The 14,795-nt window shown below is 35.6% G+C and overlaps 1 protein-coding gene across 2 annotated transcripts; it reads left to right on the plus strand.

The window, feature by feature from the left end:
• Nucleotides 1-1,470: 1,470 nt before the first annotated feature.
• On the plus strand, nucleotides 1,471-14,257 carry LOC127439634 (sodium-dependent serotonin transporter-like). Of its 2 annotated transcripts, XM_051695855.1 has the most exons (14): nucleotides 1,471-1,555; nucleotides 1,756-2,001; nucleotides 2,884-3,018; nucleotides 3,215-3,434; nucleotides 4,846-4,984; nucleotides 5,078-5,212; nucleotides 5,811-5,914; nucleotides 7,131-7,258; nucleotides 7,456-7,568; nucleotides 9,482-9,613; nucleotides 9,991-10,090; nucleotides 10,214-10,314; nucleotides 11,288-11,455; nucleotides 13,253-14,257. In XM_051695855.1, the coding sequence occupies exons 2-14, from the start codon at nucleotides 1,782-1,784 to the stop codon at nucleotides 13,331-13,333; spliced, it is 1,776 nt and encodes a 591-aa protein (XP_051551815.1). In that variant the 5' UTR covers nucleotides 1,471-1,555; nucleotides 1,756-1,781; the 3' UTR covers nucleotides 13,334-14,257. The 2 variants fall into 2 exon arrangements, with proteins under 2 accessions (XP_051551815.1, XP_051551814.1); XM_051695854.1 differs by having other exon boundaries at nucleotides 1,484-2,001.
• The last annotated feature ends 538 nt before the right edge of the window (nucleotides 14,258-14,795 follow it).

Genomic DNA, 14,795 nt, shown 5'->3' on the forward strand with positions numbered 1-14,795 from the left:
GGCTTACATTACAACCCTTAATGCAATCTCTAAATGCATAGTATTGGAATGATTATATTCTTGCTTTCAAAGTAAAAAGAAACAGTAAGTAATTTTTTTCCCCCATTGTGATTTAATAATTCACGCATCAGAGGGTTAAAAATAGGAGGCTGAGAATAAGAAAGCCATTTTCGGATTTTGTTACAGGACTGTAGACAAATAGAGTTTCTATTACAATGACAAGTTCAAGTTACAGTCGTGTAACCACTCAGGTGGGAGAAAATATTTAATTGTCAAGGATCACAGGAAATGGTTTCAAACTGAACAAAGCAGTAGTTCTGAAAATGATTCTAGTACTAAAAGCTCTTAGCTCCTTCTAGAACATCCGCCTAAATATTTTTGTGAATGCTTTTTTGTCATTCAAATGAGTTGACATGCCATCGGCTTTTGTCATTGCCTTTTTTGATAAAACTGAATCCTCATAGAATGTAATCTCCCCTCAACCTTTTCTTCTCTAATAAAAAGTATTTTCAGATTGGTGTGCATGTCAGTACAAGACATGCACATATTTCTTCTGCAAGTGTGGATCTTTAATTCCTAATGACCTTATAGCCTTTGATGGCACCACATTTGCAAGCTGGGTGTCTTTTACAAATGGAGAGGAATGGCGTACTACTTTCAGCCAATAAATCAGAAATTTACGTACCAGAATTTAGGGGCAATATTTATCTCAAACAGTTAGATTGTATGAAATTTCACTTAAATGCAATATATCTGCCTATATTTTAATGTATGTCATTAGGACAAATAAATGTGCATACATACGAATTGCAAACACACCTGTCATAACCTAAATTCACTTTAATGGACTTAAGCACTCTTCTGTTTCTCTTGGGCACGAACCAGGTCTCACGGAGGCTTCCACTTTGCAAGTCTAACTTTATTTGCTGCACTCTCTGGCCATTGGCTTACATGACCACTGCAGTCTCTCTATCTAGTTAGGACTTTTTCGATTAGCCTGTGCTAAAAGCGGTGGATTTGATTTCAAACTCTTTTTATTAGGTTTACCTAACGAGGGCAGTTCGACCACAGAGCAGATACACTCTACTGGATCTCCAGTAAATAGTATTACATCTGCCTGCTCAGGAAGCCAGGGAAACTCGAAATGCCATTCACACTGCTCTGCTGTCAAAATAACGTGGGCATAAAACCTCATGATCTGTTCTTCATCTAATTCAATGGCCTAATGCAAGGTATGGGAGATAGGTCAAGAAAGTAAACAACCCGGCCAAACAAAAACACATCTCCAATTCCTCCATTTTAACACTGGAAGATTTAGCAGCCTAAATTTAAAAATGCAGGCCTTCATGAAAGCTTACGTAGTCATTTTAATATGATCATAATGAGCTAATTTTTCTTGTCTCAGGTTAACCACACTGTTATACTGACAAAGAGAGCAATATTTCTTGAGGACTTGGAAAAGTCCATTTGAACGGCACGAGATGTCAGGGTTGAGTAATGGTGTAGCGCGCATCTCCCACGTGTAATCTCATTCGATCGCAGCTCTCGCGCTCAGGTGGGGGGACTTTTGGTTAATCCTCAAGGTTTTGCTCCCACCAGCAGGGAAATCAATCTCAGCAGCATGCTGCGGTCCCCCGCACAACCTCTTTTGACCGCACGCCGAGCATAATAAAATAATATAATAATAATAATAATATTGTTACTTCTTTTTACATTTAAAATAAACTCACAAAAGCCATTCCACTACTTCTGTAGTTTGCCAAGTCACCAGTGCACCGAAGATGCCCCACCAAGAACAAGTGATGGCTCACGGGAACCTCTGCTCCCCGGGTCCTCCAAACAACGGCGGGTATAACAGCAACCCGGTGCCAGTCATCGTTCAGACAGAATCCCGGGACAAATGGACGAAAAAAATGGATTTCCTTTTATCTGTCATTGGGTTCGCGGTGGACCTCGGAAATGTGTGGAGATTTCCATATATCTGTTATCAAAACGGGGGCGGTAAGAGTTTTTTCTCACTTTAAAAAAGCTTTTATTCACTCTTTTTCTAATTGTGTAATATTCATTATTCACTAAAGCATGATTGATTTGTTTGCTTAAAGTAGAGTAAAATAATTGTTTTGAAGGTACCAAGTCAAGTGTCATTCTCATTGGGCGTTTGAGCTGTCTAAGTTGGTGAAACAGATTTTTTTTTTCTTTCTTAAATTCGTATAACCAACGAACAAGCAGCATAACTATTTTTATATAAAGGTTTTTCTTTTTTTTTTTTTTTTTTTTTTTTAAGTTAGTAATTCTATGGGTAAATGTTGTCTTTTCATATAATTTCACGAGGGATTCCATAGTGCACATGGTTTTCAGTTTTTACGAGGGGATTATTTAGCCATCCATATTTTGTTTATTCTGTGCGCTATTACACAGGCTGTTATTTGTATTTTGGGTTGCATTCTCAATTATCTAAATAATGTTAGTTTTATTATGCGCAGACATTGAGATCAACAAGTGTCAGACTACAAATGAGACTAAATCACATATGGTGGATTTTTTTCAACATCATTTTTTTATTTTTTTGTCTTTGTAAAATAGTTGTTTATTGGTTTGCATTATAAGCTCTTATAGCCTACATGAAGTGGAGGCTGTATCGACATGGTTCTGGAGCTCTTTACGCATTTTGTTTGTCCAAGTTGTTTTTAGTTGATCATTTATTGCTCACTTTAACTGGATGTAGGAAACCTTTCTCATTTTTGTAAAAAAAAAAAAAAAAAAAAAAAAAAAAATATATATATATATATATATATATATATATATATATAATATAATAAAAATATTTTAACCTCATATAATCACTGACGTTGCTGAATATATACCATGGCTCCCCTTATTCAGGGGCTTTTCTTATTCCCTATGTCCTGATGGCTGTATTTGGCGGAGTGCCACTTTTCTACATGGAGTTAGCTCTGGGTCAGTTCCACAGAACAGGTGCCATTTCCATATGGAAACATATTTGCCCTATGTTTAAAGGTAAGCAAATGTTGTATTTTATTGCAACAAAGCTCTATAAATGTGATATTCTGTCTTTCAAATGTCTTAAAGGCTGAATATAAATACAGAATGAAAGAAAAAGAGACAGAGATTTCACAGAGAGCAACAGAAAGAGAAAATGATGCGCCCAGTCTGACATGAGAAAATACTGACACCATTTCCCCTTCCCTGTCAGGCATTGGTTTCGCCATCTGCATCATTGCACTGTACGTGTCCTTCTACTATAACACCATCATCGCCTGGGCTCTGTTCTACCTCTACTCCTCCTTCAGTAGCACTCTACCCTGGACTAACTGTGATAATGACTGGAACACAGAAAACTGCACTAACTACTTCGGAAAAGACAACGTGACCTGGACAAACTATTCACGCTCACCGGCCGAGGAGTTTTACACGTAAGTGCATGTAAGTGGCAGCACTGCAGGGGTAATAATATAGCAGAGAAAGAAAGAAAGAGGAATGAAAGGGATGAGGGAGAGGAAAGGTTGTTTCATTTAAAATTCAGTTAAAAAAAAGTGGCGAGGGAGCCTTTTACCCCACACTTGGGGTAAAAGGCTACCTCACTTGGGGTAAAAGGCCCGTAAGAGGTTTATAGTGATATCGTGTAGATATCGGGGCAATAGTTAAAGTGAAAAAAAAATTTTTTATTAACTAATGCAAATAAATTTGAGACTGCAAGATGCTTTTTTGGGTTACAAATTAAGATGATGCTTACTCAAAATAACTACTCCAGAAAAAGTCAACCATTTTCTGTTAATTTCAAACACATTTGGCATTTTATTACATCTCAAGTATTCTATAAACAAACTAATCTCTATTATGATTGATCAGTCAATGTGAGCCCACTTTGAAAATTTTTCATAACAAATCTATTCCCCCCACTTAAGAAAAACAATGTGTTTAACAGGGGCCTTTAGCCCCTGCAACAGGAGGGCTTTTTACCCCAAATGCTATCCATTCACTTATTGGACATTTATTGAAATTTTTTTGATTTAATGACCTTAAACAAAATTGAAAATGATAAATAAGCATTTTGTCTCAAAAGAAATGTGTTAATTTCACATGCAAAGATCTCATTTAACAGGAAAATTTTGCAGTGCATAGTGACAAACAGATGTTTAGGATACAGTGGTAGGTTTTGTTGCTATTTAGTGTTTTGGGAGAAAATAAAATCAATGGAGCCTTTAGCCCCGTTGAACCCTACAAGTAGTGAACAGGATCCAAGTTGACCACTTATGGAACACTAATCACCCTAATGGTGACTTTACCCGAAACAGCTATTTACAGTAAAACAACTTCAATAATATTGAAAATAGCTAATATCTCTATGATTTCTTAATAACAACTAATTAAATGCCCACAAAAGTTCCTTTTGACCAAACAAACATGCTTAAATTATTCAAGCGCAAAGGCTTATGGGTATTCCCTGCAATGTCAGTTCTGTACTTGATTGTCTGAGTACGTCGTACTTAAAATCTTCATTTTATGGTTTTGCAGGCTAAAGAATTTCAAGGAACTTATGGTTATTCATTTACTTTATGGAACTCACTAAGTTCACCTTAAAATTTATATTTTGTGTTGTATACACATTAATGATGATGATTAAGTAAAACTAAAAATTTTATAAATATGTACATTATTGAGTAGAAGCTATTTATTTTTATAGTTATGGTTGTTGAGCCAACAAGACTTTTTTTTTTTTGAGTTAGCTAACTAAGAATGGATATGTTGCAAATATGTAAAATTCACTTTATACTTTTAAACAACAGTTCCATAAACAATGTATGTAAATCCCTCTTCAAACAGGAGGAAAGTTCTGGCAGTACATGAATCATCTGGGCTTGGGGATGTAGGATACATTCGCTGGCAACTCTGCCTCTGCCTCTTCCTCATCTTCACCATCGTCTACTTCACTCTTTGGAAAGGAGTCAAGACTTCAGGAAAGGTTGCTGAGATATAAAACCTCTGTATCTAAATGAAGCATTTTTTATTGTTCCAATCTGAGAAAAAGTCATCTCATTCTCCATGTCTCTCTCAGGTAGTATGGGTGACTGCCACCCTGCCGTATGTGGTGCTATTGATTCTAATGGTCCGTGGTGCCACTCTGCCTGGAGCATGGAAAGGAGTGGTGTTCTACCTCAACCCTAAATGGGAAAAACTGAAGGAGACCAGTGTGAGTGCTTCTCTCATTTTGCCTCTACTACCTTTTCCTTTGAGTCTAACACAAATTCACTGTTACATTAGTTTGTTTCTTGGCATCCCTTACTTATCTTCTTAACCTTTTTAAATGTATTTATGTGTGCTATAATTCTTTAATGGCAAGAATACATGTTTGTGGGAGGGCTTTTTTATTTCATGCAGTAATGAAAAGGACTTGCACTTGGACATAGCTTAAGAGCTCACTTTGAGAAAAATATGAACTTCATAAAGGGCATAATTTTTCATAAAGGTAAAAAAGAATGGTGTTGTTTCTGCATAAGTGGTCAGTGAAGTTTATATTTAAACTGCATCTCTTTATTTCTTGTCTTGTGATCTTCACTTTATAAGCTCGGTTCTATGGTTAGCTGTTTGCTCTGTGATGCAGCAACCATGATGAGAAGCAAAAATAAAGCGCTAGGGGCTAATGAGATGCTCAACCCAAATCTCTTTCCGAAATACAGTGATTTTTTCAAATAATAAAATTAAAAAAGTACCATTTGATCCTTGTTCTACACTATTTATGTTTTACCCACACACATTTATTTTTAACAGTTGTATCTAATGGTTTGTAGGTATGGGTGGATGCAGCAGCACAGATCTTCTTCTCTCTTGGTCCTGGGTTTGGGGTGCTGCTCGCCCTGTCCAGCTACAATCCCTTCCACAATAACTGTTACAGGTATAGACAAAACCTGCTTTTTTATTCATTCATCTCATTAGCAGCTTACATCGCAACTAAAAACATTAGTTAAAAGAAGTAACTGTCATAATCTTCCATCAGTTCTTTACAGTTTGTATATATTGCTATACACATCGAATACAGAATATGATCACACATGAATAAATAATTACAGTTCTTGCAAGGCAGAACTGTATTGATACTTTTCAAACAATCTGTTTAGGGTTTATTTTAAATCTCTATCCTCCACATTTGAGCCCCAACCTCTAAACTTACAGATTCCCATTCAAAAACATAAATTTTATAGATCAGTTCCAACTGGTCTTGTCTTCCTTGCATACAACATGCAGCCTTTACACTGCAAAAGTTACTGATTCTTGTGTGCAGCCGACTAAAAACAAGACGTGAACAGAGTGTCATGACAACAGCAAAACATCTCTGATGCAGCATTTGATTTACACAGAACCAAAGCCTAAAACCTAAACTCATCTACAACTTTTACATTCTTTTTCTTTTGCTGCTTTGCTACCTTTTGGGAATGTAAATCTATTAATATTTGAGGTTTGATTTGAGACCTCTATAAACTCAACAAACTTTATAATCTGCTCTAGATACACTGTGGTGGTCTACAGTAACAAAATGGATCTGCCATGCCTGTCCAATATGATTCCCACTCACTCTTAATTTTGGTTCTATCTATAGCTTAGCCATTCATTTACATTTAGCTCTGTGTCCACTAACTAAGGGGGAAATCAAAATGACCCGGGCTCGGATCAGTTGCATGACTAAATGTAAATTATGTGAAAACAAGATTAAAACAGAGAATGATGGCGAGGGTTTAAAAAGATGAATGGGCAGCAGATTGTAGTGTGGGGGAAATTGAATTGGGTACTACTGTGAGGAGGCACATGGCCAGTCTAAATGGACGAATTGTAATTCGTGAGCTCGGTCTCACTAGTGGCCAGTAGTGTGTCAGAGAAAAAGTGAATGGTATTAGTTCATTTATGATTGTTCTACAACTGTTGTAAACATACATAGAACAGCAAGTGAGATTAGCTTTACACGGCAACACTCTTTGATTGCAGGTATAGCCAAACATTTTGATTACAGCCCCTTTCATTTATGAAGTTATTAAAGAACTCTAAAATATTACTTTGAAAAAGGAACCTGATGCAGTAACTTACAGTAACTTCTTTTTTGTTTCTGTTTTGTCCAGAGATGCCATTGTAACCAGCCTGGTGAACTGCCTGACGAGTTTTGTGTCAGGGTTTGTTATTTTTACTGTCCTGGGATATATGGCTGAACAGAGAAATGTAAATGTTGAAGACGTGGCCAGGGACAAAGGTGAGCCTTACTTTTTTTTTTTTTGCAATTTAGAGGCCTTATTGTAATTTTATATTTTAGGTGGGCTGCATTAAACAAAATACATTAGGAACTGTAGGCATCCAAGAAAAATTCTACTATGTGACTTTCAACCATATATTTAAAAGATCTCTATTATCTAAAGTTTGTCTTTTGGGTTCTTTCCCCACCTCCTCTAGGACCCAGTCTACTCTTCATCACATATCCAGAAGCCATTGCTAATATGGTTGGGTCGACTTTCTTTGCAATCATCTTCTTTGTGATGATGATTACTCTAGGACTGGACAGCACTGTATGTATACACTTATAATGCTAATTAACTTTCTGTCAAAAAACAAAAACAAAAGGAGATTTTTTTAATGAATCAGTCTTCTCAGTGCAGTGGCAGTGGATATTGATTTACTCTTACACCCCATATATACCGGACACGAGCTGCGCGTCACGTTAAAAGCATTTCTTTCCCATTATTATCAGTGACGCTGTCTACACTGGAAGCGTCCGGTGCAGCATTTCACATAGCGCCAGTAGTAAACAGATGCCCTGTTCTGCAGAGCTACTCCAGCCACTTTATTATCTCGTCCATCTGAAATAAATTATTTTACTTAGCAAATATCATATAGTACATGTGAATCTTTCTGCCATTAATTTATTCATTACCTATTTAATTAGCTTTTGACTGTTGCATTAAAGCCAGCTCATGATGTTTCTGGTCTCTGGTTTACTCATTTTAATACTTTTGTTTCTAACCACATGTTTTAGCAACAATAACATTACAATAATAATTCTATAAGTAAATGTTTCTACAAGTGAATTTCTGTTGAAAATAAAGTATGATACACAGGTTATTCTCATATTAAACCGCTGATGAAGTCTACTCGAGCTCACAGCTGACTGGTCTGTGCTGTCTGTGTGTCATTTAGAATGTTTTTTTTGACAATTTCAGTGTAGACCGCCTTTAGCCACTGCATTGTGTCACGTTAACAGATGCGGCCATAGTAGGCAGGGTGTGAAGCTTCAAAAAGGACACAAAAGTCCTTCCAAGTCTTCTTAGGGCATACGATAGGACGTGCAATGGATGTCAAGGTTTTCACTGAATAATGACTTAAATCCGGGGCTGTTTCTCACCAAAACCTACCGTATGGCTTCAGAAGACTAGGAATATGCCGCACGAGTCATATGGACTACTTTTAAGAGACTTGGGAAATGAAGTGTTCTACTATAAATTTAAAGTTAATGTTTTAAATATAATGTAATTTATATATAAATCAAATACAAGTTACTATAGGTGGCATTTAAATCACTGATTGTTAATAACTTAATATAATAACTTAATATATTTCTGGAAATTCTCCATATATTGTGTATGTTATATTATACTTGTATATGCTTATCATAAACAATATATGGGATACAATGGGGCTAAATGCCCATTGGGGTTATAGGCATTTTTGATTTTATTTTCTTCCCAAAACACTAAATACCAACAAAAACTACCACAGCTCTTTCCTAAACACCTGTTTGTCCCTATGCACTGCAAAGTTTTCCTGATCCATGTGGTCATCGTGTGCAGTGTCTAAAGGTTGATTCTGAGGTAATTTGATCTAACATTTAGTAACTTTTTGTAGCTGTCAAATATAACTGTCAAATAAGTGAAAAGAGGGTATTTGTGGTAAAAGGCCTCTTTTTAAAGTGACCTCACATTGACTGATTCAATTACAATGAAGATTAATTTGTTTATATAATACTTAAGATGTTATGAAATGTCAAATGTAAAGTAAAATTATTAGCATTTTTTTCAATCTTGATACAAGCATTTTCCTTAAGTGGTGCCTATAGCCCCATTGTACCCTACTACGTATATACCATATATTTATAACATGTTAATACTGTACATAATTAATACTGAAAATGAAATGTATTATTAAAAACAACAGTAACAGCAGTTCTAATATATATATTTATTTCTTTTTAATATGACCTTAAACTCAAATTACAATTCTGCATATTCTTCACAATTCTGTTTACTACTTCAGTTCAAATCAATTCAATTCTGAATGGTGCATAACCAATGAATTCTTCAGCAAAAGTATATAATTTTGGTATGGACATAAAGAGTGAATGACAAACAGAAATATGTGAAAACTCAGTTGTTCTTCTTTCTGTCTGTATGCTCTTTCTTGCCCCATTATGTCCCGTTTACATCAGTTTGGTGGGTTAGAGGCCATAATCACAGCTGTAATGGATGAGTACCCAGATACCCTCTCCCATCGGAGAGAGTTGTTTGTTCTTGGACTGGTGGTTGTTTGTTTTCTGGGCTCTCTCAGCACCCTTACTAAAGTGAGTGCAAGTCAACTTCTTTGTCTCTGTTTGTTTACATTCATTAAACTTTATCAATGTTTAAGAATATTGTAACATCTTAATACAAAATGGTAATGATTTTTGATGCATGGGTGCACTCAAACCAATGAGCTAGAGTTGATTGAATTTGATTATAGATTTTGTTGGGCAGGTGTGGGTTATAGCAAACAAAACAAAAAAATAAATTGTTCATCAAATGTACTTTTGAAAATTGCTGTAATGGTTTACTTTTTTAAAGGGACTGAGTTTAGTGACTAAAACTAAGGTGTGAATTTCAAATAGGCGTCAAAGGATGCTAGATTTGTAACTGAACAGTGTTTTTTTTATTTTGTTTAATTTTTTATTTATTTTGCCAGGGTGGTGCATATGTGGTGAAGTTACTAGAAGAATTTGGAGTTGGTTCTTCTATTATAGCTATAGTCTTTCTAGAGGCTACTGCAGTCTCTTGGTTTTATGGTAAGACTTTGTTTTTAATTAAAATAAACTGAACTTTCTAGTATTGTCAAGGTCCTCAATATATATCGCAATACAAATTTCAATATTGAATACTGTATGTGTTGAAAATGGCTTTTTCTATAGGTATTAACAGATTCAGCAATGACGTTAAAGCAATGTTGGGCTATACTCCAGGACTGTTCTGGAGAGGGTGTTGGGTTGCCATCAGCCCAGCATTTCTGGCTGTAAGTTTAGAGAAATGTTTTCTTACTTACTTACTTACTTGCTCAAGACACTATGTGGAATGTTTTACCGCTGGTTCGAATGTGGTGGATGGTGAAATTTTGAAGTAATCTTTTATCCTATCAAAACTGTTTAAGCATCCACAATTTCTTCCTCCCACATCTCTTATTACCTTTCAAATCCTATTCTCTCACCTGTCCACATGGTCACAATTTCTAGTCTGAAAATACTGAACTCCATGGACCCTCACAGCTTTATATTCCTCTGACACTTCTGCATACATCATAGCTAATCTCAACAGACTTGCGCTGGTGCACACAGCTGACATTTCCACAATCATTTGTTCATAATTTTGCTGTTCTTCTTTTTTCAATTTTTAAAAGACATGATAAACGGCTCCTCTCTCATCTCCCGAGACAGTGTGAGATTATTTGAAATACTGGAGAGAAGACATTTGTCACTGTTCTTTCAAAACACAAAGGCCACCGCTCTACAATTTCTTGTCCCCATAGTGATGTCTAGTGTCTACAGGATAATAAGGACCTTTCCTATATAAAATAATCTAATCATAGCCTCAATGTAAGGCTGTTTTCAAACAAGCCATGTGAACTCATACAGTGGCTACACAGAGTCTTACTTTTAAGTGAAGCTGATGAGTAAATTATGAATTGGATATTAAAAAAGTAATTCAAAGAGAAAAAAGACAGACTTTGTAATTCTTAAGGAAAATAACATTATGGGTCCAGTATTTTCCAATGAACATCCAAAAATGTTTGAAAAAAATTTACATTTCATAAACAAAGCAGGGGGAAAAGGCAGAACGGCATGAAATTGCACATACATTTTTAACAATACAATCCATCCTGCGGCACGTAATACCCTTGAATGCATAACACATAGTTTTGTTCATTTTTTTATGTATGAAGTGCCGCCTCAAGTCATTGAATCAGTTTTTTCCTTTGTGTATTTCTTCAGTACATTATTATCAGCTCGCTGTTGAATCCCCAGCCCCTTACGCTATTCGACTATGAGTTCCCAGACTGGAGCATCACGGTTGGTTACATCATCGGAGCTTCCTCCTTCATATGGATCCCCATATATATGGTTTACAAGTTCGTGTGGACCCCAGGCTCTCTTAAACAGGTGGGAGAACTTATAGTCTGCATGTGTGAGGCATTAGCTTAGTAATTTAACAATTAGTAGGGCTGTCAGTCGAATAAAACATTTATTCTGATATTTTTTTCATAGGAATTAATGCATTCAGTTTTACCAAAACAAAAAGAATAAAATAAAATAAATAGGTCTTTGAAATGAAGATTCTGTTGTAGTCAGTTTTGTGTGAGACCAGTAAAATTCTATTTGTTACTAAGTTGTCAGCTCTGCAGTACGGTAAGTCCTGTTGAAAAAAAAAACATTTCATTGAACTCAATGAGACTTTCTGGAAAGTTTGTTAAATTCACTAATGGCAAAATCGCATTCAGTTCCAAGAAAACTTAAAAATTAGGCTTCAAGGGATAGTTCACCCAAAAATGTAAATTCTCTCATCATTTACTTACCCTCATGATATCCCAGGTGTGTATGACTTTCTTTCATCAGCAGAACACATTTGAAGAAAAATAGAAAAATATCTCAGCTTACTAGGTTCTTTAAATGCAAGTGGATGGTGATGAGACTTTTGAAGCTCTAAAAATCAGTAAGCATAAATGTCATCCATACAATTCCAATGGAAAATGAATGTCTTCTAAAGCAATATGATCCTTTCCGGTGCGAAAAAGATCAATATTTAAGTACTTTTAAACTATAAAACGATGATTTATCGTTTAAAAGTACTTAAATATTGATCTTTTTCGCACCAAAAGTGATCGGAATGCTTTAGAAGACATTAATTTAACCCCTTTTGAAAATTTTACTTGAATTTTAAGGACCTGCTGAGCTAAGATATTTTTCTATTTCTCTTCAAATGTGTTCTGCTGATGAAAGAAAGTCATACACACCTGGGATATCATGAGGGTGAGTAAATGATGAGAGAATTTTTTATTTGTAGGTGAACTAACCCTTTAAGAAATATAGAATCTTTTGCAGCTAATTTTGTGGAAGTGACACACTATTTAAAAACTATCTGTAACCAACTAATGACAACTTGTGATAATTCGTACATGATGGCGAAATTGTAACATATCGTACAACTTGGCTCGTACAAAAAGGTACAACTTTTATTCCCATAGAGACCAACCAATCAACAATTTCAAATCGATACTATTCAGCTCGCTTCCTATCCAGAACTTTATTTTGAGAGAGGAAATGTAATTTATTTATGCAATGAAAATTACTGATGTCAATAACCTGTTATCTACTTCCCTCGTCTTGTGCCAAACCCAGAGTTTTCTTGTTCCATGGTACCCAAAAGTTATTTTCATAAAAATTGTGGTTAGGTTTAAGATTTGGTTAATGGGTATGGTTAGGTTTAAATTTGGATTAGGGGGTAAACATCAATGATCGTAATAACATTGTTCATTGGTTTGTTTATTTTTCTCTATGGCAGTAAATGTCTTTGTTCAAGCCAACTCATGTGATTTCTTATGATCTCATACTATTATTACGATCCATCATGAGACCAGGTTGAGCTCTGTCTCAAGGTAGTCCCCTTGAAAAACATTTCATAGAACTCAACATAACATTCTGGAAAAGTATCTGATAAACTCACTAATGGCAAATTGGTTAAAATTTCCAAGAAAATTAAAAAATGGGCATCAGAAATATTGAATCTGTTTTTGTTCGGGTGAGAGGAACACAGTTATTTGTAACTTAATTGTCAGCTCTGCCTTAAGGTAAGTCCTATTGAAAAACATTTTATAGAGCTCAACAAGACTTTCTTGGAATGTGTATGATAACCACATATTTGCACCTGAAGTAGCTAACCTGCTTTTTATGTGATTTAAGCGCCTTGCTGTTTGTCTGCGACCAGAGAGAACATTGCCAGACATCCACCCTGACAGTATGGGTCTAAGTCCTGTACCCTAGACCTGCTCCCATCCACCAAGACCAAAACAACAAAATGCAACTCAAGCAAATGGAGCATACATCTGCCATTATACAGTACAGTACGTCAACAGCAAACCATAAGAATCTAAGGAGAAAGAGCAGCTTTCACATAGTTTCAGGGATTTCTCCAACTGAAATGAGTATCCAAAATTATCTATTTGAAAGCAATACAATTAGATTTGATCATCTGACAAAGGAAAACTCATGTTCTATGTACAGTAATGATGTTCAATAAGGTCTCCAGTTGAACATGCTGTGCAGTTTACAAATTGTTGACGTTATTTTTTATTATTTAACATATAAGATGAAGAGTTCAGTGACATTTACAATGTAAGTCATAAATACCCTACAAGTCACAAAACATTTTTGAGAAACATGCAAGTGAGATTACCTCATTGTGAGAAATTCAGCCAGTGAGAACACGCAACTTCACATACACATCTCACTCTTTTTTCTTTCTTTTGTTTTTCAGAAATAAATGTTGTCAAGATTTAAACATTATGGTGTTTTCTGCCTTAACTCTGCCTATATATTGTAGCGATACTTTATGTCAAAACTTTGTATCATTTGTATTGATATTGTGCCTCACCAAGAAATTAAAAAAGAAGGGTTATTTTCTGTTCCTCTTCTGGAACTAAATATGACTGTTTAAAATCCTTGTTCTCTGACAAAACTTGAGCCCAAATCCTAGCTATGTAAAATGGTGTTATGTTTCTTCCTATAATTTTTACAAATAAAGAGTAAAGGATGTTACTGAACTCTTGATGTGACCAAATGTAAAACTGCTATGAATGTCTTGGAAATATACTGTAGTTGGAAAATTGGTGTCCATATATCATGTGTGCATTGTAGGTTGTGGCAGAGAGTTTTGCTTGTATTTACTGTTTGTCTGGAAAATTAATAAAGCTGAAATATCTATCTATCTATCTATCTATCTATCTATCTATCTATCTACAGTATCTCTTAGTGTGAACAGCCTTGCACTGTTGCACCTTAATTAACATGTTGATTTGCATTGAGCTGCAGTATCCAGCATCTAAACACACACGGGTACGAGAACAGCATTGTGTCAAGCATTTAAATTAGATGTTTTATTAAAGACTAGATCTTCAATCGCCACCAGTCACAGCACTGGGAAACGGGGCTCAGTTGTGTCAATTCCAGGTAAGGCTTGAGAGAATAGAGAAAAGATAATGCTATTCCACATTCAGCCACTTCTAGCAGAGGATGGAGAATGGATCAAAGGCTTCAGTGCAGGCGACTGGAGTATTGGTGGACCTCAGATTCAACTACAGAGGAGCCTAACAAAAGAGCTGCAGGCTCTATGCTCCTCTGTTAATTACCAATATGAAAGGCCAAGAGTTCCACAATGCGTGGAAAAGGCTTATGAGTGAAGAACGGTGTTCCTGACCTACAATATAGTAGTTGACAAATAACATGG

This window comes from Myxocyprinus asiaticus, chromosome 4, assembly GCF_019703515.2.
Source record: "Myxocyprinus asiaticus isolate MX2 ecotype Aquarium Trade chromosome 4, UBuf_Myxa_2, whole genome shotgun sequence".
NCBI classification, from domain to species: domain Eukaryota; kingdom Metazoa; phylum Chordata; class Actinopteri; order Cypriniformes; family Catostomidae; genus Myxocyprinus; species Myxocyprinus asiaticus.